General features: G+C 44.0%; 1 protein-coding gene across 3 annotated transcripts; it reads right to left on the minus strand.

Moving 5' to 3' along the window:
* Window positions 1-9,582: 9,582 nt before the first annotated feature.
* LOC129201967 (3 beta-hydroxysteroid dehydrogenase/Delta 5-->4-isomerase-like) lies at window positions 9,583-21,723 on the minus strand. 3 transcript variants are annotated; one of them, XM_054813963.1, is made up of 4 exons: window positions 21,598-21,723; window positions 19,338-19,560; window positions 14,139-14,303; window positions 9,583-10,565 (listed from the first exon to the last, which is right to left on the minus strand). In XM_054813963.1, the coding sequence occupies exons 2-4, from the start codon at window positions 19,489-19,491 to the stop codon at window positions 9,751-9,753; spliced, it is 1,134 nt and encodes a 377-aa protein (XP_054669938.1). In that variant the 5' UTR covers window positions 19,492-19,560; window positions 21,598-21,723; the 3' UTR covers window positions 9,583-9,750. The 3 variants fall into 3 exon arrangements, with proteins under 3 accessions (XP_054669938.1, XP_054669940.1, XP_054669939.1); XM_054813965.1 differs by lacking the exon at window positions 21,598-21,723 and adding an exon at window positions 19,887-19,919 and having other exon boundaries at window positions 19,338-19,556; XM_054813964.1 differs by lacking the exon at window positions 21,598-21,723 and adding an exon at window positions 19,887-19,913.
* Between the last annotated feature and the right edge of the window lie 1,529 nt (window positions 21,724-23,252).

A 23,252-nucleotide genomic window follows, 5' to 3' on the forward strand; every position in this document is an offset into this window, starting at 1 on the left:
TGCATGCCAAAGTTTATTTCAAGAGACTCATAGATATCAATTACAAGATGGACCAAAAGAAGCTTGGCTGTCTTGAACATAGCGGTGGGTATGCACTGTTCCTTGTGTCGTCAGCATTTACAGGTGTGTAGAAAGCCCAAGTACATGCAAAAATCCAGTGTGCTTTGGGTCTAGATTAACAAAATGCTTACATACCTAAATTTGCATGTGGGACTTTCAGGAAAATGTATATCTAGTTCCTGCTACAATCACCACACCGAACAATTTGAGATGCAAGAATATTTGAAAAAGAAAATAGCATGTAATGAGAAACTGAAGATGCGCTATTGATTTAATTTTTTACAAAGGGATGAGATGATTACAGAGTATATAAGTACCTTCACTGGGAGGAACTTCAGAGTTCTCAAAAGCTTTTTATTCTAGTAGAGAAAGCATAACAAGAAATCAAAAGCCAGAAGCTGACCCTTGACAAATCCAGACTGAAAAGTAAATTTTTGACAGTGAAAAGACTTAATCAATCACCCAGCAAAGTGGTACAGTCTTCTTCCCTTGACACCTATAGATGAGATCTGGATGCTTTTCCATATTATGTGTTTCAGCTAGGCCCAAGTTACTAGGCTGAGTGGACATAAGGGGGTGAAAGCCTATGGACTACATTAATCAGGCAGTAAGAACAGATCATGCAATTGTCCCTTTTAGACAATTTGCCTTGAGAACTATTGAAATAATTTTTAAAAGGCTTGGACAACTTTCTGAAGAGTATTGCTTGGTAATTAATCTGAGGAGATTAATGCTACAGCAGCAGTTTGAAAGAAAGGTCTTCCAACCAGGCTGAGCCTTACTGAAGGAGAAAGTCCTTGAGACAGGATGTGGGTGAGACACTGGATTTGGAGTGTAATAGCTGGTTAACAAGCTAGGCAAACTCTCCTGTGTATCGACACCTTAAAACTCTAATCATGTTGTCTTGTGCAAAAACTGAGAAATAACTGCAAAACTCATGAAGGCAGATGTATTATAGCTGCTCTGTATCAGCTGGTAAAGAGTCTTTTAGACTTAAAGGACTCTTTACACCTTTTTTTGGAAGCTCTGAGTGAAACTGCAACATGATGTGCTTGATGCACTCAAACAATTGATGCAATTACAGAGGACATTGCAGAGTGAGACTGTGCACAGATACTTTGGGCCTCTAAGGCCATGGAGCGCTGTGATGGGAACATAACGGCCCACCTGGAAAAGATGTCAGCTCTTCTAGTTAGCACCAGCAGATGTATGAGTTAATGACTAAATGGGCTGCTGATCAAATTTTGTAGAAGCTTTTCTAGCCTTGCACCAGTGGACTGTCCTGGCATTCTTCAAGCAGAAGTGCTAAAAATGCTTCGGCAGTAAAAACAAGACCAAACAAACCCCTCAAAATGCACAATAAAGTGATCTGAAATGTTTGTGATATCTGCAGAATCTTCCAGAATAAAGTTATATTTCTAATATCAAAACCAAAAATTGCTTTGCCCTCATGTATTTTGTTTCCTTCTAACTTTTTAGGGTGGTTTTCCACATCTTAAGGCAGCAAAAAAAAGCAATCTTTCTTTGCCTCGGTGGTCTTCTACAATGCACGTTAAGCATTTTGATGGAAGATACTGTATAGTGTACGTGCTATTGCAGGGCAGTCCTTAACTTTCAGCCCTCATTCCCTACAGACCTCTTTCCCACCCATTCCCATGACTGCAGTTGTGAGAGGAGACATGCATCCACTCATGCCAGGTGATGCTTGGAGAAACCAGGTTTGTAGACATACTTTTTGGTGCCAAAAGAGTTCTCTGCATTTTTTTTTTATAAGGGAGATGAATTTGACAAGAAAAGCCTAACCCCACAACTCCCCAGTTGAAACCAGTCTGTTAACTGGGGGAAGTTGACTGTCAGGAACCTCTGGTTATTTGACAATAGCCCCCCACTTCCTGCCTAACTGACACTTACAAAATTGAGTGGCACCTGTCATAGGACCAAGCTGGAGATTTAACATATCTTCTTTACTTTTGATTACTGTTCTTTTCCCTTTCTTAGATTGGTCCTCGACTACTTAATATTCAGTGCTTGCTGCTAGCACTGGAGAGGCACATTTTATTTAAAAAATGTGAGAAGTTTAGTTATGTGAATGAGGAACTTCTAAAAATGACAAACATCAATATGAAAATGAAATCCATGGCATAGCCATACCTGAAATCCAGTTATCCAGTGTTTTTTGAACTCAGATGGAGATGGAGAGCTTTAAAGAGGAAGAAGAGTATTATAGAGGACTACAGAGGTCATGACAAGAACTGGTGAAATGAGGATATCTTTTGAAATGCATCCTACTGTACTCCCACTTTCCAAATTAGCTTTACGGCAACTATAATCTATTACCTCTAGATGTATAAGTGACAGATTTTTCAGGTTAAGAGACCATTGTTACTCTGGTGTCCTACATAACGAGGCTATACATAATATTTCACTCTGTGATTCTGCACCAAGCCTATGAATTGTGCCAAAGCTTTTGTTTTTCTAAAAAAATCCAGTTTTGATTTAAAGATTGTAATTGATAAAGTTAGCATTTATTTTGTGATTTTTATCATTTAGTCTGTATTAATTCATTTAATGTCATAGTCTAAAATGAAAACTTGCTCAGGGGGTCTGCCCTGAACTCAAAATGCACTCAAAATACCAATGTCATGCTTGTCTGACTATGGATTCTTCATAAAAATATGCTCATTGGCATTTACTATCCAACTGTCCTCCATTGACTGTTTCCTGTATTAATGATACCAATGCCAGACATGTATTTCTAGTATTGACATGATATCCACTTTTGCTTGTTTCTCTGGAGCTTCTTCAGTATTCCTAAATTCTTTAAAAATGTACATTAATAGTTCAGACTTCTTGGTCCATTTTAACAAGGAAAAATCTGTTCCTCCCTGGTGACAAAAGGTGGTCTTTAAACTCAGCTTTTGTACCTGTTGGAACCAGAACTAATTCATTTTTCTATAGCATGTAAGTATTGCTGACATATCTTTGCTACTTCCCCTTTTTCTGTGTGCCGGAAGGGTAAATAAACACCTTTCCGGCAAAGCAGACTTAACATTTTTTTCTTTTCCAGTGTGCATACATAAGTAAAATCCTTCTTACTGACTGTGATCCTGTTGACAGTGGAGTTTCATTGATAAATAATAGTTTGCTATACTGATTACATTAGATGAATGGTACTGGCCAGCTAACTTAAAAAATAATATGGCTTTTACTGATTGGGTACATTCTGTAGCCACTTTGCTAACCTGCCAAACATGAGCATATAAACAAGTTACGGCAAAGTAGACTAAAGTGTAAACTTGCAGCAAATCAACTGCTGTGCAGTAAGCATGCCTGTCCACACTCTTGGACACGTTCAGGTATCCATGCCCTCGGGCTTTCAGGATTGCAGACACTGCCATTTTGGGCAGATACCTGAAGCCAGAGACAGCACAGATGCAAACCTCATGGTGCTCATGGAGGATGGTTGCCTGGGTCCATCCCTCCTCCTCACCTTCTACCAGCCTTCCTTGCGCCTTGGCACCATCAAACCCAAAGAAAGAATTAGAGGCTTAAAAATCCCCACCACACCACAAAAATACAACTAAAAATAAGTATCGTAGGCCTTATTTTCCCCCTCATTTTCTGCTGTCAGGCAGGTTTCACACCAACAGACACTCTGGTGAGAGTGGTACAGCTCCACAGGGCAGGGGGCTGTGAGAAACTTGGTGCAGGGGGCCTTTCTGCAAATTTAAGGATCTTCACCATGTTTTGGGTTTCACCCTCACCCCGAGATCTTTATTCACAATGGACAATGAGGCACTGACCTGAGCACTGCGTGGCAGGGCAAGGCGGGTGGCTGCTGGTGGCACCAGGTCTCCTCAACCCTCTGGGCCTAGCAGCTCAAATTTGCCAGGTGGTGGGATGAGGGACAGGGTAGTGATGGTGCTAAAAGGAGATTGCCTGTAGGGTGAAGAGTATCTTCCCGATGGAGAGACGGTCCAGGTGGTAATTACTGCTGCTCTGCAGTCTCCTTCAGGGTCTGTTCACAGGTGGTCTCCAGATGGAAGAGGAGAAGGAGCTGTGTGTGCCCATTATCAAGATCTCAGGAGGGGATCTCCCCACCGACGTCTCCAAAGGTGAAGAATACAACAAATTAATTCAGTACCGCTGTAACATAAAGCCGATAAAGCCACTTCTTTGTCCAGTTTACAGCCACATCCAGGTCATCATTAGTCATGAGGGATTAAGGATGGGAACAATCCTGAAGAAGGGGTGTTGCCCTCCCGAGTCCAGCCTTAAACTAAGGTTTAGTAAAGGCTCACAGCCTCTAAGTCCCTTTCCTTAGCTTGCTTTCTTGCTGAGAAAAGATGTTAGCTTCTCTTTCATTAAGATGATGAGGCCAATAGTGGGAATGAAGATGACAGTCCCCTGGCAGATAATCACAAGAACATGAAACAATATGAGACATTACCAGAGGCATTTGAAGACAGTGCTTCCCAGAGATGTAGCAAGGCAGAGGTCTATGAGATTCAGCACATGTTAGAAATGCACCAGAGGGACCTCCTTGGGGAGAGACAGGATGATGGTATGCACCTAGAAAAGGCCTTTGAGGGCCTCCACAGCATCCTTCTCCACCCAGAAGATGCTATAGGAGACAATCACTCTGGATACGGTGAGTGTGAGGAAATCATTAGTCAGACATCAAATCTACAGCAGTGTGAGGCACCCCAGACAGAGAAACCCCACAAGTGTCCCAAATGTAACAAGGGCTTCAGGTGGTGCTCTGGTGTAATTAAACACCAGAGAACCCACACAGGTGAGAAGCTCTTCACATGCAGTGAGTGTAGGAAAAACTTCGGAGTGAGCTTCCACCTTATCTCCCACAGAAGGATGCACACAGGAGAAAGGCCCTACCCTTATCTCAAATGTAGGAAAAGCTTCATCTGATGAGGTGGGAAGGGGGTGGCAGGGTAGGGGTAGAAGTGGGAATAAGCTTCCCATCAGCAGGAATGGCTTGTCCTGGGGATTGAAGGAAGGGATGTGGTAACAAGAAATAGGGAGGAAGTTCAGCAAAGGAGGAATTTGGTGCTTAGAAATCTGATTTTTGGGAGCACGGCCCTTGGAGAGATGAAAGATCCCACTGTCTTACTGAGAAGGCAAAAAAATGACAAAGCAGGTTCCAGCAACGGGAGCCTGCATTTGGGAAATGAGTCACTTACTGAACTGCGGAAGAAAAGCTGTCCTTTATTCTCTCTGGCAGCATCTGTAGGTATTTTAGGAACTCTCTTAAACCTGGGCAAAGATGTCCCAGTTTTCTGGTACGTGTTGTAATATTCCAGCTCTTTGGTGCGTTAAATGCCTTCCCCTATTAAATAGCAGCTCTGCTTCTGTTGTTCTCCCCCTTCCTTTCCTGCTCTATTTTGGTGTGTCTGGGTTGTCCTTTCTACTACATCAGTGACAGAGCAGCCATGGCTGCGCCCATCATTGGTCTCACTGGACATGAGGGTGAAATCTCACTAGCCTAGAAAAATAATGGGTGTTACTGTTTGTTTGTTAAACACCTTTCTGCTTTTCTGAGCAGGGTTTGATAACCGCCTTCAGCTGTATTTTGTCTTATACATCCTGAGAGCCTTATTCAACCCTGGAGGCAACCAAGATAGCCGTGTATATGTAAATATATGGAGCTGATTTGTAATTTTACTAGCAGCACTCAGAGGGCTGTGAATTTTATGTACTTGGGAGCCTTTTGGAGACTTACGGCCAGCTCAGAGCTTTCTGCCTAGGAACAGAGTGCAAGCGGGCAACTGGAAGGGAGTGGAGTATGAATGGTGGTGACTGGAGGGAAACAGACTGCAAATGGAGAGGCCCAGAGGGGAATGGAGGTGGAAATAGAACTGGGGGGGAACAGAGTATGTACAGAGGCGAATGGAAAGGAATCATCTGGTGAGAAAAAAGCCAGCAATGCAGGAGGCTGGAGGGGAAAAGAATGTGAATGGTGAGGCTCGAGGGGAAGAAGGCATGAACAGAGGGGCTGTAGCTAAACAGATTTCCATCGGAGAGGTCTAGACAGAATGAGAACATGAAGACCCAGGCCCACTCCCTTTCCTGTGCTTCATGTCTCTAACCACAAGAGGCCTCGGCTGTCCCCTGCCAGTTTTGCAGATCCTCATACCTAACCTTCCACAGAAGTTCACTAGCTGCAAACTCCTCAGTTCTCTTCTGAGATCTCAGCTGTGCCCTGCTCTGCCTGCCCTCTAGACATCTGGCTTTTGCTCTCTCCATTGGCCAGCCCGCGGCCCCAGAGCCCGGGGTAACTGGGGTAACAAAGCTTTTTGAGATGGATCACACCAAGAAACCTCTCTCCCTGGCTGCTGCCTCCGTCCTCACCTCTGTTCAGAGGGTGGGGAGATCCCGGACACCTGTGTTCCTGAAGCCCAAGGAGAGCAGTAGGGTATAGAGGTTGGAGCAGGGGTGCAAGACCCTGGAGGTTTGAGTTCTGGTGGCGTTAGGGCTGGGAGGCAAAGGGGGTCAGAGAGAAAAGGGGGGGGGGGGTTGGACACGTGGGTGCCCAAGGATTTCTGCTGGGCCTTGGCGACAGAGCAAATCCTACTCTTCTGCATTCCTGATTTCCATCCATCCCTGAGCCATCCCAGGTTTTTGGACAGCAAGACACTGGGTTGCCTGGGACAGCCACAAGGTGCGGAGCTCATCTTTGTCAACTTGTGAGATGGTGAAAGAGGCATGACCTGAGGGGACTGGCAGGGAACAGAGCTCAGTTGGAGAAGGGGAGTGGAAAAGAGCACCAGTGGAGGGGTCTAGAGGGGAACATAGTGACAAGGTGGGGCACAAGGGGTGAGAGCGCAAACACAAGTACTGGAAGGGCAATGGAGCATGCACAGAGGGCACTGAAGGGGAACAGAGGGCAAAGGAACAGGATGGGAGGGGAACACAGCTCAACATGAGCTGGACCTCAATCTGGAAATGAACAGAGCATGTATGGAAGGGTCTGGAGGTGCAATTATTAGCGTAAAGCCATGATTATTAACAGCACTGGTAGGTAAGACATGACGCCTGTCTGCATGTTGCACCTGGAGTCCTTACTGTTCTTCATGGGCAAATCACTCTCACCAAGAACTATTCTGCAGTTCAGAGTCCTGTTGGGCAGAGAACAGACTCGGTTTTAGCAACCTTTTAGAAAGAAATTTTAGGGCATATGAATGAAATTAAGCAGTGTAAAAGTGGTCCGTATTTAGACGCTGAGACTTAACACATTTGAAGCGGGCACAGCAGCAAGGCAGAAGCATGACGACTGTTTCTCACGCCCGTGTGCCTGGTGCAGCTGGTAGCAGCTGGGTGAGGGGTGCCGAACTGCTGCCCTAGGTAATGAGTGGCTGACTGATGTGGGATCCATTTGACCTCATTCTGGTAAATTCTGAGGCCCCAGATTACCCTAATTTGTCTGTGATGCACACAAGATTTGTGCCGCGAGTGGCTCCGCGCCACCATCTTGCTGGTCTTTTGGGCACTGTCAGCAGCTTGCTTCAAAATGCTCTCTACAATTAACAGAAAAAAATGGGACACTTTGGCTCCTACTTAAGTTCACCTGAGTGAGCAGCTGTGACAGTGAAAAGGTACTTCAGGCACAGTTTTCTGGCCCCTGTGGTGGAAGTGTGACAGGAAAACAGAGCATGTGCCTGTGCTGCTCTTTTGTGTGGGTCCGCAGCTTATGCTGAAACACCAGCCTGCAGCCTGGGGCAGCTGAGACACGTGGGTCTGTTCTGTTGACTTTGCTATTCAGCAAAGGGATGGGACAGGACCTTTGTAAACCACTGCCATAAGATCAATTGGACCAAATCATGGCCTCTCTGGGGAATTTAGTTATTAAACTATATTTTTTTAACGTGATGTTGAGGCATGAGAGTCACTTAGTAGGGGTTATACAGCTGGTTAGCAGTCCTCATGCTGATGTGCTTCTTGTCTACCATGAGCAAACTCAAACGTGTTAAACAGTGTCTTCCTTCTGTTTTCAAACTCCGGTGCACACATCAGTTTTCTTGGTGCAGATTCTGTCCAGGAGTCTGCAATTCCAAATTTCATTTTCAAATCCCTTATTCTTTAGGGTTCCTGCAAACCTCCTCAATCTCCATCAGTCTCTAGAGGAGTTATCAGCATATAGTGTAGCAGGGGATGGGTCTCCTTCAGCATGGGATAGATCTGTGTGCTCACTAATAAAGGAGGAACTCTGATGGAAGTGTTAAGACTACCGCTTGCTCGATGGAGAAGGGTGGTGATGCTGACACGGGTATCTGTGAAGCGATGGCATTCAAATAACATCCATAGAACTAGTTTGCTGAGTGTTTACAAAGCCTTCAATGGGAGCCTGGGAAACTTATTTCTGTGTCCCCAGAATACGACTGGCAGTTCTGGTGGCTGGTATTCAGCTGTTTTGGATCTTACATGCTTAACCTAAGATGTTAGTAAAGAAAATGGTAGTATTTGCACTGGGACTATCTAATGCCTAGGGCACTGAATAATTAAACTCAACACAGACTTCAAGCTGCCAGCATGTCTGGAAATGTGATTTATTTACATTACTACTGAGTCAGGTAAAATGTTTCTGTTCGCGCCATCCTGAACAGAACAGAGAAATTCCCATCTTTTAGAGCTGTTTTCATCAAGTGATCATCAAGAGTATGTTTAAGAAGTAAACACTGGATCGTGTCTATTTGTTCAGACAAGCTCTACATTTTTGGCCCAAAATTCAAGTTACGTATTCTGCAGAAACTCATACGGCCATCAGAAAAGCACAGGGGCAGCACACGTGTGTGTCTCAGCTAAAGTTAGCCTTTTTTCCCAGCTGAAACCTGGAAATAGCATGATTTTTTTTCAGCACTGCTTATTTTCCCTCAGTGTTCACGAATGTCTTGACTCTGCAATCGAAATCCTTCAGTGACCAAGGCTGTTCTGCAATGTTTTTCTCTTTTTCATCTTGTTGAAGCTGTTGTTCTGCTGAGCAGCCACCCGATTTATTGCAAAATTGGTAACTAGGAAGATGAGAATGGATGAGGGTGTCTTCACCTGACCAAATCTCTCCCTTCTCTCCCTCCACACACCACCCTAACTAAAACTATGTTGCACTTAGATTGTACTTTTGGCCTCGCAGTGCTTAGAGTGCACAAATTTGCTCTTAAGTTTGACTGCCAGGTGAAACTGGACAACACTCTTGAAAAAGTGAGTGAGATTTTTAACAGCTTTTGCAGTCGGGTGGCTTCTACCTGCTACATTTAGTAAGGCTGGCAAGAGCTGCGTGAGTAGGGTACAGATGAGTAGTACACACTTGTAAAGTGTAATCGTACTTCTAGGACAAATTGTGCTTTACAAAAGCCTTAGAGGTGGCGTGGAGTGAAAAGAAGGGCTGATACGTTCACACCATGGACTGTGTGGAGTCTTACTAACATAGTGTCTTTGTGCTGCACAAGATGTAGAAGTGAATGTGGACTATACAGTAAAGCTACCCTGATCAATCTGTGCTCAACAAACAAATGAACTTTTCACCTTTATTTACTCTTGGGGGGGGGGAGGATAAGGGGGCTGTTACACAAATTCTTCATTTTAAATGCTTTGTAGTTTGCTGCTGCTGCTGCTGTTCACCCAGGTGTCCTCTGGCTCCTGGCCCTACTTGTTGAGCCAGGTCTCAGCTCCTCTTAAGACTTAGGCAGCCTTGCTTTTCAAGTACTCCCTTCTCTGTGGGACCATGGAGGCAATCCACTGCCCAGTGCACTGCTTGGCCTCTTCCCACGTGTGGCGGGGCACGTAGCCAAAATCCTTCTGTGCCTTTTTATAAGAGAAGGTGAAGGGGGTGTTCAGTAGAGTGACCAGCTGACGGTTGGTGGAGGGGATGTATCTGACAAAGGGCCTGAGCAAGAAACTCACAATCTCCAGCAGCAGCGAGAAGTAATACAACATTGTCAGAGGCATGGGGAGCCAGGGCTCGATTCCAAACCCCAGGTCCTTGGTCAGCTCGTAATTTAGATCTGCATAGCTCATATGAGGAGTGTCGTCTGAGATGTAGTAGAACTGCCCCCTGATGTACTTGGCTTTCTGTGGGACCTGCAGGGCTTTGGCTGCCTGCACATGTGCCCAGGCGATGTTCCCCACGTACACGGGATTCACCAAAGCCTCCTTCCTGGAGAAACGCAGGTAGACATTTTTGTTCAACAGACACTTATCCAGGTGACCTTGAAGAAATGGGCATCCTTCTCCAAAAATATACATGGATCTTAGGGCACAAGTCATCAGCGTGCCACCATCCTTTAACAGCTGACCATTTGCTTTCAGCACAAAATCCTCGGCCATTCTTTTACTCTGGGCATAAGGAGATTTTGATATACTCTCATAAGCTGTATCTTCATCACCATTGAAAATTGGGTCACCTTTGCAGTTTGGGCCTGTCACTTCTATGGAACTGGTGTATATAAAGTGCTGGACGTTACAGCGGACACATGCCTCCAGCAGTAGCTGAGTACCTTCAAAAAAAGAAACATGCAAATCAGCCTAGACCTCTCCAAACAGGGAAAAGTGGGCTTTTTAGATCAGAAACAGCATCTCTGGCCTGAGCTTGGCTAGATCTCCCCTCTCTGCAGCTGGAAGAATCCTGTCCTGAACTGGGCAGCATGTTCAATGAAACTGAACCTGCTCTGAATCTGTATTTAAGTGGTATCATTGCACCTGCCGGAGTTAAACAAGGATGAACACTTAGTCTTAATTGCATGTTGTGGGGGTTTTTTATGTCAAGAGTCAAATTTTGCTCTTGTTTATGTTACCTTGTTATGTTATGTTGTTATTTTGCTCTTGCTTAGCATGGATACTGACCACAGATTCAGAGGCTTGTGCCTGTTGATTGGATTGACGTGGCTTAAGGCAGAGATCCTTCAGAAGATGCCTCTCTCATTAGGTACCACCCATCCTGTATGCTGAAGCCCCTGTTTTCCAGGCTTGAGGATGCTCTTGGGTGGTTTTAATTGCAAGTAGACTCTTCTTTTTCTTCTGAGCTTTGAGGGAAAAATTGTCTTACTTGTTGTGCATGGTCTAATGAGAGAAATTATGTGTGAAAGAGCCAGTGACTTTGGAACAAAAGACACAGCTCAAAGACACTTGAAAATGTCTTTGGCAAAGAAACAATAAATGAAAATGACTGATATGATATCAGAAGGGTGTGGCCTAAAATTAAATGCTAGCAGTGAAGCACATAAATGATCTAAAAGTCTGCTCAGTCTGTTACAACAACAACTAAAGGCAGCACAATGCAGAGCAGGATAGCATTGCTATTGAATAAAGGGGGTTCAGAGGACCAAGAAATACCAGCAGCAAAATATGGACCCATTAATGAGTGGGGGATGGGAAAAATCATTGAACTGAATATTGTTAGGGTACCAAAATTCCTTTTTTCAAGCTTGAACAAGAAAAAGAAAGAAGTTGAAACAAATGGAAAAAATAAATCTGGATGAGGCTTTAAGAAACACTAAAGAAGAGCAAAGAAAAAAAATGTTACACAGCCAGGAATAAATTCACGTGGAAAGTGAGTTCATGCAAGTCACTCTGTTTAAGTGACACACAGGCCAGGGCCATCTGGAAAATTAATTAATTAATAAAATATATTATTTTTTAAAATAATAGCTTAATTCCTGCCATCAACACTGTTTAGAAAAGCAAAAATGCAGAAGGGCTAGATAAAATCAAATGAGATAGCAAGTTTTAAAAAAAGCAAACATAAAATTATCTTGATGGTTAGTGTCTGTTCAAGATCAATTTCACCCAAATAAAATGTGTTTTATTTGAAAATCAAAGTTGTATGTAAAAAATGAAAAGGTTCTTACAGTAATGGAATTTGAGCATCTTTCACACAGAATGTAATAAAGTAAATCTTCTGTGGAGCAGGTCTCTAAGTTTTGCTTGCACACAAAGGCCTTCTGGCTGAGGATCTGCTTCACAGAGGGTACTTTTGTTTGGATTACATTTAGTTATTTTCTTAATTCCCTTCCTCCTAAAAATTTGCTTCCCTTCCCTTCCTAAAAGGATATTTTTGCTCTGAGGCATTGTGTGGCATGTGAGACAGAGGAAAGACTGCATCTTGGCAAGTTTAACTTGTTTGCTTCTGTTCTGGTTTGTTCTGTTCTGGTTCTTTGACGCATTTGTATTATAAAAATTTTGTTTTCTAGGAGAAACAAAACTTTCATCCTGCAAGTCTATGAAGTATGTAGCAGTGTCTTGGCTGGTCAGAAAGCCAAAAGAGCATCAGAATGGAACTGGAGGGAAATAAGAGGACTGCGGTATTTACTGACTAACCTCCGGGTCAGTTTGCTCTAGGAGCAGGACTGGTGTGTGCTTTCATTCTGCCAAATGTTATCAGCTAAACCTCACGGGCCCCGTGGGCTTATTTCACCCGCAGGCAGACTCTGCTGGGGGGGAAGTGAAAGATTTATGAAAGCCTAGATACCTTGTGCTTAAGTTTAAAACTGCCAAAAGGAATGACGGGACAGACTTAAATAAACTCTCTAGCTCTGACTCCAGCTCAGAGCTAGAGAGCTTTCTGCTTTTGGGACATTTTAATATCTGTTTGGGGTTTTTGTTGTTGGTTGTTTTTTTTTTACCCATGGGTTTAGACAACACATTCTGCATCGCAAAACAGATTGCAGCAGGAGTATGGTCATAAAGGGAGAACTTTACAAATCCTCTTTCTGAACTACCACCCCTGTATATTTATTTTTCATGCTACCCAATGCACAGATTTACAGGAAGGAACTTGCTTCTCTGCTCTTCTCTCCTGGCAGGGACATAAGAAGCTGTCCCCTGGGCTCTAAGTTGTGGTCACTGACAATTTGTGGCTTTGACTGAACAGAAATGAAAGGGTTTGGAAGCTGAATGTACAGACAATGGGCCAGGCTAAAACAACCAAAATGCCATCCCACTGTTTTCAAGGTGCATGTAGGAGAAAACTCGACTACAAAGAACGCTCTCTTGCTCTGAACAATGGTGAGTAGCCAATATTTGTAAAAGTGGTCCCTGTAGAAGTTCCTTATTTTTTCTGTGAAGAAGCCCTGTATCTGTGGCAGAGAGGAACAATGAACCAGGAAAACTATTCACATAAATAAGAACATCTTCCCCAAATCTTCACCAAGGAGCTGAAGCAACACAGCCAGGGAGGTCAGTGTGCACGCAGGCTAGGCAGTACCAGTTCCCTGAAAGGCATAGAGGGTTTTGGCATCACAGGGAGGGGGGTGAAGTTGTTCTTTTAGGAAATATATTTGAATTTCCTGGCAGCTGATGCCACACAGGCCATTCCTAAGCCAGAAACTTCCCCCTTCATCTGATCTTTTCATAAAGAACAGGGGCTCCTCAGTAGAAAGGGAGATCCCATCACTGATTGAGAAGTCACTGAAACCCCTTCCTCCCACAGCCTTGAGTTCGTTGGGGGATTTTTAATGATAAGCTCAAGGTGGGAGAGCACCAGCTCCTCTGAACTGCATTCGTGCACACACAGACATAATGGCAAACGGGAGGAAAAGAAGAAGAGGAGGAAGAAAAAGAATAGGAAGCAGAGAGCCACAGGGTCTGGGATGTTAGCAATGCAAGTTTGCTGTAACTGCAGCCAAAGCCTGCAGTGTTTGAAAAATTGAAAAATGTACACAGGCAGGGATGCCACATGGGGAGGGAGAATAAGAACCGATTTTCTCAGCTGCACATTGGGATTTCAGAGGTGAATTGCTTCCAGAAAGGTCCACTGAGCTCAAGATTATGGCTATCCTCGCTGAAGGCAGAGCCTGTGCAGATCTCAGGATGGGCATATGTGCATGCTGACAAAAGTGAATGACCCTGCAGTGCCCTGCAGTGGAAGACCGGGGCAGGTTGGGTGTGGAGAGCACCAGAGCTGCATAGGGCTGCACACATGCATGCTTTGCACTCACAGGTGTGGCTGTGCAAGGTGCAGAACAACCCAGTTAATCTGGCTCAAAAAAACAGGCCAGGTGCACCCTTTCCAGAGCAGATGATGATCAGGACATAGTAAACCTGGGTTTGAGAAAGGTGCTTCACCCGCTCACCTGTTACGTTGACTTCCCAGAGCAGCTGCTTCTCTACAAGGCCCAAGGTGTCGATGATGGAGGCTGTGTGGATGACAAGGGACACCCCCTGACAGGCACGGTGCAGGAACGTCACATCTCGGATGTCCCCTTCCAGGATTTTCACCTCAGTCTTACCCTGGAACTCTGCAAGGGCAGCAGAAAACAAAGCAGAAGACCTTACAGGCATCCGAAGAAGAGCACGGAAAGGGTTGGTGAAGGACTGTGTGGAAGGTGACGCTGTGCCTGGGAAGTGCTGACCACCCAGGCACAGCAGTGATATTTTAAGGCTGGCAAAACAGAAGGCATTTTCCAATGGCTATATTGTCAGGTGCTAATTACAGTGCTATAGAAGTCCATGTTGCATTACCTACCGTATTTTTGGAGCCTATATTCTGCATGATTCTATTTTTTTTATTTTTTTTTTTAAAGATAACTCTTTCCCACCGCTAGCAAGGGCCTGAAGCTTCGTTCAGGTGTGACTATTTTAAAGTTCACAGGCAGAGTAGCTTTAGCTGTGCATATTCTGGTGACTGCCTATTTATAAAAGTGTTAACCCAAGTATACTGACCAGCCAGGCACTGCATGCTCCTGTCTTCAAGGTGATGGATGAGCTCTCTCCACCCACAGCATGTGTGCACAGAGCTGTGTTCACACCTATTTTCTGCCCCTTGACCTTGCCCATATTGCAGCTCTTCTAATACATTACTTACAGTTCTGGCACATCTTTTTTACTTACCTCAGGCAGGACTTACTGTGCTGTTTCTAACTCCAGCTCAGGCTCCATTTCAGCGTCTGTGCTGTGGTGTCATTTTTAGCATGGACATCCAAATCTGAACTCTCCAGGCTGCTCTCCTGAGCTACCTCAGCCCTGACTTGCTTTAACTCATGCTTTTTAAGCCCCCTCCCTCCCCAGCAGCTATGCCATGGGAGAGGACTTTCTCAGCGTGACTTAAGAGCTTTTTAGGATATGGTGTCATCACAGCCTCTGCTGTGGGTGCACTAGAGGGCTCCCCAGGCACAGCGACCAGGAGAGGACACCGCAGCACAGGCAGATCCTCCATCTTCTCCCACCATAATCAAATGCCCATTTTAGATAAGAGAAGAACTTGATTGATTTATACAGCTTTTAGCTTCAGCCGTGACTGAAATCTCATGTACCCTAGTGCTTTGTCACTGGCTCCGAAGCAGGCGCTATTTCATCCCATGTCTTTAATGGAGAAACACTCAGCTGCTGGGATCTGGAACTGACTGGGAGTATCTTTTAAAATGGTTTTATCTCATTATCTCTGTAGCACACTAGAAGGTAATCCTGTATTAATTTAACAATTATTCTGATGCAACAGACTTGAGGGTAGTTGTTATTTTTTTCATCACAGTTAGTTGGTCTGAGATATGAAATGGGAGCCTAAATGCTCAACATTTACAAAACTGTTACTAAATCTAGAGTTACTGCCCTCCCAGCACAGTCACTGCCACATGCTCTTTAATGCTTTTTTATTTTACAGAGTGCATTCATTTCCTAGGACTCCATTTCCAGAAGGTTTACACTGATCTCTACTTGTATGGATGCCAAAGTGTCAGACTATGGGGCTAGGCTTTTTGTTAAGGGCCTGACAGATTTGCTCTAACAAACATTAGCCTTGGTACAGCCCTTAGGTTGATGTTCTCCGTGAGTAATGCTTTGTGGGGTTGTAGCAATCCAAAAGATTGAAATACATGGTTTTCACAATGTAAATTCTGACGTGTCCACTTCAGAGTGGTTGCTGTGCCTGGGCAGGAGTTAGGAAAATGCAAATTTTTACACATGCAAATAAAAAATGCAAAAGAAACCTCTCCCTTTTAAAGCTGATCACAGGGATAGTTGGTATCAGTCACTAGAAAGCTGCTGTCTAGCTGCTTTGGGCTTTGTTTGGGCTTGCAATTTCAGAGTGGTGTTGGGGGGGGTGATATAAAGGGGGAAAGGTGCTTCTCCATTCCACTTTACTCAGCAGAAGTTGCCTTGGTAAGTACAGTATGGGTCTTGTTCACTTTACCAGCATCAGTTAGATGTCAGGAATCAGCAGCTTCATCATGTTTTGCTCTGAGGAAGAGGAAGACTACAGGTGAGCTTGGAACAAGAAAGAGGAAAGAAGAAATGACTGACAGACAGTGGTTTCAGCCTGAGATGGACAGCAGAGAGAAACTTGATCTCTATCTGCGTAAACCATTGCTCAGGCATCAAAAAAGCACATGTGTGTCAGGTGGAAGGGGGAGGAAAAGAATAAATTCAGCTCAGCTCTCCATTTTTGCATACAGTGATTATGAGAAAGTAGGTACCCACTGGGAAAGCTTCTTCTACTTCACCAATGGTTTCTGTGTCCTCTGAGCTGTAAGCAATGCTCCCTGCTTGCTACGGGGTAGGTTTGGCTTAGAAATGCAAGGATTACTCAATAAAATGCAGCATCCTGTTGTGAGCAGTGTCTGACTCAGCAATCCAGTCAGACTATTTGCTCTAAATTGTCTTTCTCTTTTCTATGTGTTGTTTAAAGTTCAAGTAAACAGCAATGTCTGCGGGACTTTGATTGATTTTCTTAGTGCTCTTTCATAGAAGTCCTAACAGATGTGGGGTGGATGTTGGGGAAAGGCACTCCTCATGAGAGATCTCCGCTTTCCTGGTTAACTGGATAGTTCATTAAAATGGTCTACTTTCTGTATTCATAGGAGAAAACTAAAAATTGCATCTTATTTTCATCTGTAAAGGGTAGAGAAATGTATTGGCTTCTTTGGCCCAGGGAAGCTGAAAAGTTTATTCTGTTCCCATTTCAGCTACCGGGATGTTCTGTTGCTACTCTGCATTTCTGTTCTGAATGCAGTGATAAAGGCAAATGAACATCTGTGACATTGAGCAAAAAAGCCAGGAGGAAGTTTCCCAGAGCAGAAAATTCCCCCAAGCAAAAGTCCTGAAAAAAACCCTAAAACATTCCTTCTCCCTCTATTTTCCTTCTACTTTGGAGCAGTACTGGGTTAGCAGTGCAAAAACACTCAGTGCTCAAGTGTCACACAATCTGTAAATGTCTGTCTCTGAAAAATGATGTGAAATGAGGGTTCGGGGCCGGGGGGGGCGGGGATGCACAGAGGGATGAGACAAAGGAGAGTCAATGCTTTGAAATAGTGTGAAATCCTCTTGAGAACAACCTAGGATTTTCCAACTTTTCCAGAAATGCCAGTGCAATAGTGAAAAAAAAAACCAAAAAAACCAACCAAATCCAACAAAAATCAAAAAAGGAATTGCATAAGTGGAAGCACAGGAAAGGCAGAAAGATAAATTTGAAGTGGAGATGGGAGATAGGAAACCCAAGGCACCAAACGACCATGTAGACTCCAGCTCACAGCACTTGACATTGATTGGATCATCCTGTACTCCCTAGGGCTGTGGAAGACCGCAAATGCCACTGTTTTACGCAGACTGAGTGCGATGGTCAAGGTCTCAGCAGGAAAGTTGTTTGGACAAAAGAGGAGTGTCCCTGAGTGTCTGCTGGCACAAAGAGCTGTAACTTGCACAAACTCCTGTGTCTTACTACCCGCAGCCCTGACTCTGCAAAGATATTGCAAGTAAAAGTGCTCAAGAGTTTAGTGAGAAAGAAAACCACTCAGCTCTGCTCCTGGCTGTTCAAGAAATCCAAACAACACATGCTAGCGAGTAAAAGTCTCTCCAGTAAAAATAAAGCAGGTCAGAAAACTCCAGCTCCATGGTTTTTGTAGCAGCCCTGCATTTGGAACAGGAGTCGCCATGCTAGAGAAGGGCTTGAAAGGGAATGGCAGGAAAATATTTCAGGTGGTCCTGAGCACGGGCACTGGCAGGACTCTGGAAGAGATGTAGCTATAGAGGCTGATACAGACAGAGGAACTGCCAGTCAAAGCACAGGGGTTCAAGGCCGTTCAAACACATCTGAAAAGCCAGCCTGTTGTTCCTACAACCTGTTTGTGGGATAAAAAAAAGCTCTGATAACTGATTTTTCCCTTCCTCCTGTGCTGATCAGATAGGCAGCAGGAATATTGCAAGAATAGGAGAGGGACTCTCTGAGCAGTGTTCAATGGAAGAAGGAGGGAGCATAAGGAAAGAGGGCATAAAGCTTTCCTATTAACAGAAAAAAAAAAAAAAAAAAAAAAGAAAAAGAGAAAAGAACAGTGAAACCTTTGCTGCAGCCCAGCCAAGATTGTGCTCACACAAGCAGCCAGTTTCACTCCCCAGGAAGCTCCATTACCCCCACAAAGCTCTCCTGGCCCAAAGCAGTGCAGATGCTTCTGTCGCTGCCCTGCTGCATCAGTGCTAAACCCCACACACGCTCCTGCTGCTGCAGGTTTTGTCACTGTGGGAACCGCCTGGAAATCAGAGCAGGAAGGGCTGCTGCAAGGCTCAGGGGCATCTAGCAAATCCTCAGCGAAACCCTGAATGAGATTTAATCGGGAGGAAGTCCAAGTTGTATGAAAACATCCTAAAGTGCAATTTGCACCAGGTTTATGGTGCGCTGTTACTCTTCTTTGATGACACTTAAATACTTTGTAGAAAGATTGTGGCTCTTTAGCAAATTGTATGGAGATATTCCATAACGGTTCCCATATAGTTGCCTGTATGGAGGAAGAATAATCTTGAGGTTGAGATGTGATGGAGGAAAGCATTGTCAAGCAAATGTCTGTGATGTAGGCACTTAAGTACTTGATTGAATTTAGATTGCTACGTGCCTTTTTATAGACATGCTCAGGATCACAGTGGGACATTGAAGATCTCGTACTCTGAGCTGCTTTCCCAGCTACAGACCATTTCTGACACTGAGCATATCGCTCATTTGTACCATCTCCAGTCCATTCAAGCAGCAGAGTCCTGACTTGCCCTTTGCAAATGGGTCCCATCTCTTCCGTGCATAGCTTTCTATAGTTGCTTTCTAGGCAACTGTGATAATATTAATAATAACAACAAATTTTTAAGATAGTCACAGCTCTCAGCCAGAAGATCACTATTAACCAAACTAATCACAGGTTGAAGAAAACTATTAGCATTTGCACCCACAACTGAAAAAAAAAAAAAAAAATCTCTATCTGCAAAGCTGGTTTGGATGAGAGGTAAGAGCTTCCAAGCTATCCACATGAGACAACAGCACATATACCTGCAACACGTAGTCCTCACAAGATGGTACTTACTTTCAAATCTCCCAAGTGCTTCATTGCTGAAGGCTTTGTCCAGCAGTCGGATCTCAGCCAGCGCCTCCTCTTCTTCCAACAGCAAGCGGACAATCCTCTGGCCAAGAAATCCTCCTGCTCCTGTCACCAGACAGCTTACCCCAGCCAGAGACATTGCTCTAGGTTGCTCCTCAGTGGCGAACTGGCTTTCTCTTGAGCTTAGCCCGGTTGGTTCGCCTCCTGCCTGAGGAAATGAGCACATGACATCAACTTCTGGAGTCTTTACAAATTAAAGGGTGTTACCAGAAGAAAAGAATACTGGAAAACAAATTCTAACGCCTACATTAAAGAACAATTTTTAATTGTTCTTTAATTAACATTGTTCTTTAATTAAATATTGTTAAACAATGTTTAATTGTTTAATTGTAATTCTAATTAGAATAGCTTTGCTAGCTATTTCTATTCAGAAGTAGCCTGCGCATTTTTTCCACACAAAGAAAAAACTATTTACAAACTGAATAAATTGACAAATCTGAAAATGCTTAAAATCAACTTCAATGCCAAACAAACCCCACAAAAGTCTGCTTCAGTCCTTGGTTCCACCTCTCTAGCACTCAAAAGACTGGGAGAGATTTGCCTGTATTTATATACTGCACAGCACCACGTCGGTCCTCTTGCTTCCCCTCCCTCTTGCGTGCCTCCTTTGCTGCAAACAAATGTGGTGCTTTCACCCCTCCTCTCTAAAAAAAGAAGGCTCTGCATGCAGCAAGGTCTGAGCCTAGATGTGGCCCTGCATGCCTAAATCCTAGGAGGGTAAATTCTCATGCTGATAATTCCCTGTGCCTGCGCTTGCTTGTGTAAGACAGGGAGAGAGCATTAAAATTAAGTGTAAATAGCAGGAGTTTATAACTGCTTGAGAGGTAGACTCTACTGCTGTAGGTTTTTTTAATACTGGGGTCCCCATTATAGCATGGGTTTCTCACTCTCTCTGTGCGAGACTGAAAACTAACCTCTGGGCTTTTATATTTGTTCAGTATCCTTGAGGCATTCGAAGTGGTGAAATGGTCTAATGTACAGGCTGGTTAAATTGAAGCTGCAGGAGAGAAAGATTCACCTCAGAAATGTCTGGTGTGAGAGTACCTAGTTAAAAATAAGGCTGTGGCTGGCTGTTTGTGCCTTTGCGGTGAACTGTGTCATTAATTTTTACATCTCCAAAATACAGGGGAAACGCAGAGGTGTTTCTCCCTGGGGTTTCACTCCAGTTCTAGCCAAACTTTTTTCTAGTGTGAGACCAAGGCAGGGCTTAGGCATTAGTCTGAAGCTCCTAATACCTGTACTGCCTTCCTGGGTCTTTGTGTACTGCCAGAACGCGCTGACTGGAGCTGTATTTTCTCTCTCACACACAGGGATAGGTGGACATCCCTACTGAAGCACGATGATAAATAGGTAGCCGGCTTGAGTGAGAAGGAAGTTACAAAGAAGCCCAGCAACACAACTAATTAGGCTGAAATCACTGGAAAAGGGGGTCACTGATTTCAGGCACAGCTGGAATGGATCTCTGAAAATGCTTTACTTGCACTCGTGTGACTAACTCCTAATCTCCCTTTTTTATTCTGTCATGAATTTTGTTCGCTCATTAAAGACAGGCCTGGATAAAAGCTATAGAAGCAGCACCCCCACATTGTTACTTTTTTAGAGCAAAAACTGGGCCTGCAAGTGACTGGAGGAAAGCAAAACCATTTCTGTTGGAGGAGAAAAGTTTCTAGCTGACACAGAAGATAAAGTTTTGGCAACAGTTTCAATCACAGCGTCCTTGAAAATCCTTCCCACACCCCAACAAAGATTTGAAAAAATTGTTATCAGTGCTTCTTTCCTTGGCTTCTCTCAGGCAGGACCTTGGTGTTGTATGTCCTTATCAGAAGCTGCTGCAAATGAATTTTGTGCAGTGCACGCATTTTGCAAGGAAAAATAACTGACTGAAGCCCGCTGCTGCAACCACTGTTCTCTGAAACAGTTCTTCCTTTTTACTGTTAGAAAGGAAATAAAATGCCTTAAAGAGGCATTATAAAAACACAACATAGCCTCTTAGGACAGAAAACACTCCTCTATACCACGCTTGCCTATTAGAATGACCAAATTTAGCAGGGGTAGTGCTTTACATGGGAATATGAGTGCAGCATAGGGGACTGTAGGGAGATTTATTGCTGCTGTGCTTTTGTCCTCCTGGGTGCTACTGGGCCAAATGCTTGGCTTAGTTTGAGGGAATTTTATACATTGCTACCTAGCAGCCTTCATTTGAAACTGCCACTCGTGGACGTCAGGGCTCAGACAGCAGCAGTTTGCTCAATTCAAGCGCAGACCTGCTGGTGCTTCCTGCGGTCTCACCCAGAGACATTTTCACCTTCTGTTTCTTCTTGACACTGCTGTGTGGGGTTGCTCGGTGGCACGACAGCTCTTCTGTGCTGCAAACAAGACTGGCTCTGGTGCTCCCTGAAGGACACGGAGGCAGATGCTGGAATGGGCTGTATGCCCCAGAACGGGGTCAGTGAGCAATGAGGCCGGAGCCCACCAGACCCCTGACCACCAGGAAAAACTTGAAGAAATTCAGAGGTATTGCAAGGGTGTGGAATTGGCAGACTAAAACATAATTCAGCAGCATCTAAAAAGTTTACCAACTCTGCATTCTGTGTCAAGGCATAGTCGCTTTTTAACTGTGTTGTCTTCTTCTCCTTGACTTTATCATAAAACAAGTCCTTCACGATCTGATATTTTGCTGTAGAACAGGCTGCATGTTTAAGAGTATCATTTTAGAAAATTAAAGCTTGTAAATTTTGGCTTGTTTTGGAGAATTGCTATACGTGGACTAAGTGGATAGCTTACAATATGTGCAATCTGCTATGTCCCATCACAGTCATGTCCCTTATCTGCTGGTCCAGGAACAGTGTTAATTTTCTGGCTTTATTAGTTCTTACTGTGACAAAGATGATTTGGGGCAATGGCTGGCTGGTGTTAGGAGAACGCATTTTCTTAGCCTCATCACAAAGAGAAAAAGGGATTGGGGGGTGGGGGAGTGGAGGCGAGAGGATAGTAAGAGAGAAATAGTGATGGGAAAATTCCCAGCAGCACTGAGAACCAACTGTATTGTGGTACTGGAACGAATAAACGCAACAACATTGCACAGCACAGAAGTTTTAGGTAGGATAAAGTACACTTTCACAGAGGGCAATGATGTTTAATTGTATAACCAGGCAAAAGAAGCTATCCAGGAGTAAGAAGAGAAGAACAGATCCTATTGTCCTGAAAAGAAGTCTGATTTAGGAAAGGTGTTTCTGGAGTCTGCCATGTTGCCCAGACTGATGAGAACTGAAGCTGGGAAAAGCAAAGGCATACTCATTATTTAACTGGACCTTTTGCTGTCTACGCATAGAGTAACTGTAACCAAAAAGAGACAAAAAAAATCCATGTGCTTCTCATGTGAAAAATTAATGTATTTCTTACCATCGTATGCCAGTAAGCTCAAAATGCCTAGATAGTGGCACCTCTGGGAAAGAGAGTGTGCCTTGAGATGTAGATTTCCTTTAGGAAAGCTTCTCCCCTTCAGGATGGGAGGTGGTGTTCTGTCCTGTAAACATTTTCCTCTCTCTTCTGGTTACACATTGACAAGAGGCCACAAGACAAATAATTAACTTTTGGACAGCTGTGCTGAATCAAAATCTGAACAAACACAAGTTCTCACAGTGCGGAACAGTTTTAAGACACTTTAACTAAGGTATGAAGATAACCACCTTAAGAGGTCTCAATGTTTCTGTGTATACAAACTCACAAAGAAAATATCTCCAATTTCAGTAGTACCAAAATTCTTTTGGTAGAAGGGAGAAAGTGATTGTAAACTTTTATTACATGATCTGCAAGATCAGAAAGACTTACTTGTAGTAA

This window comes from Grus americana, chromosome 1, assembly GCF_028858705.1.
Source record: "Grus americana isolate bGruAme1 chromosome 1, bGruAme1.mat, whole genome shotgun sequence".
NCBI classification, from domain to species: domain Eukaryota; kingdom Metazoa; phylum Chordata; class Aves; order Gruiformes; family Gruidae; genus Grus; species Grus americana.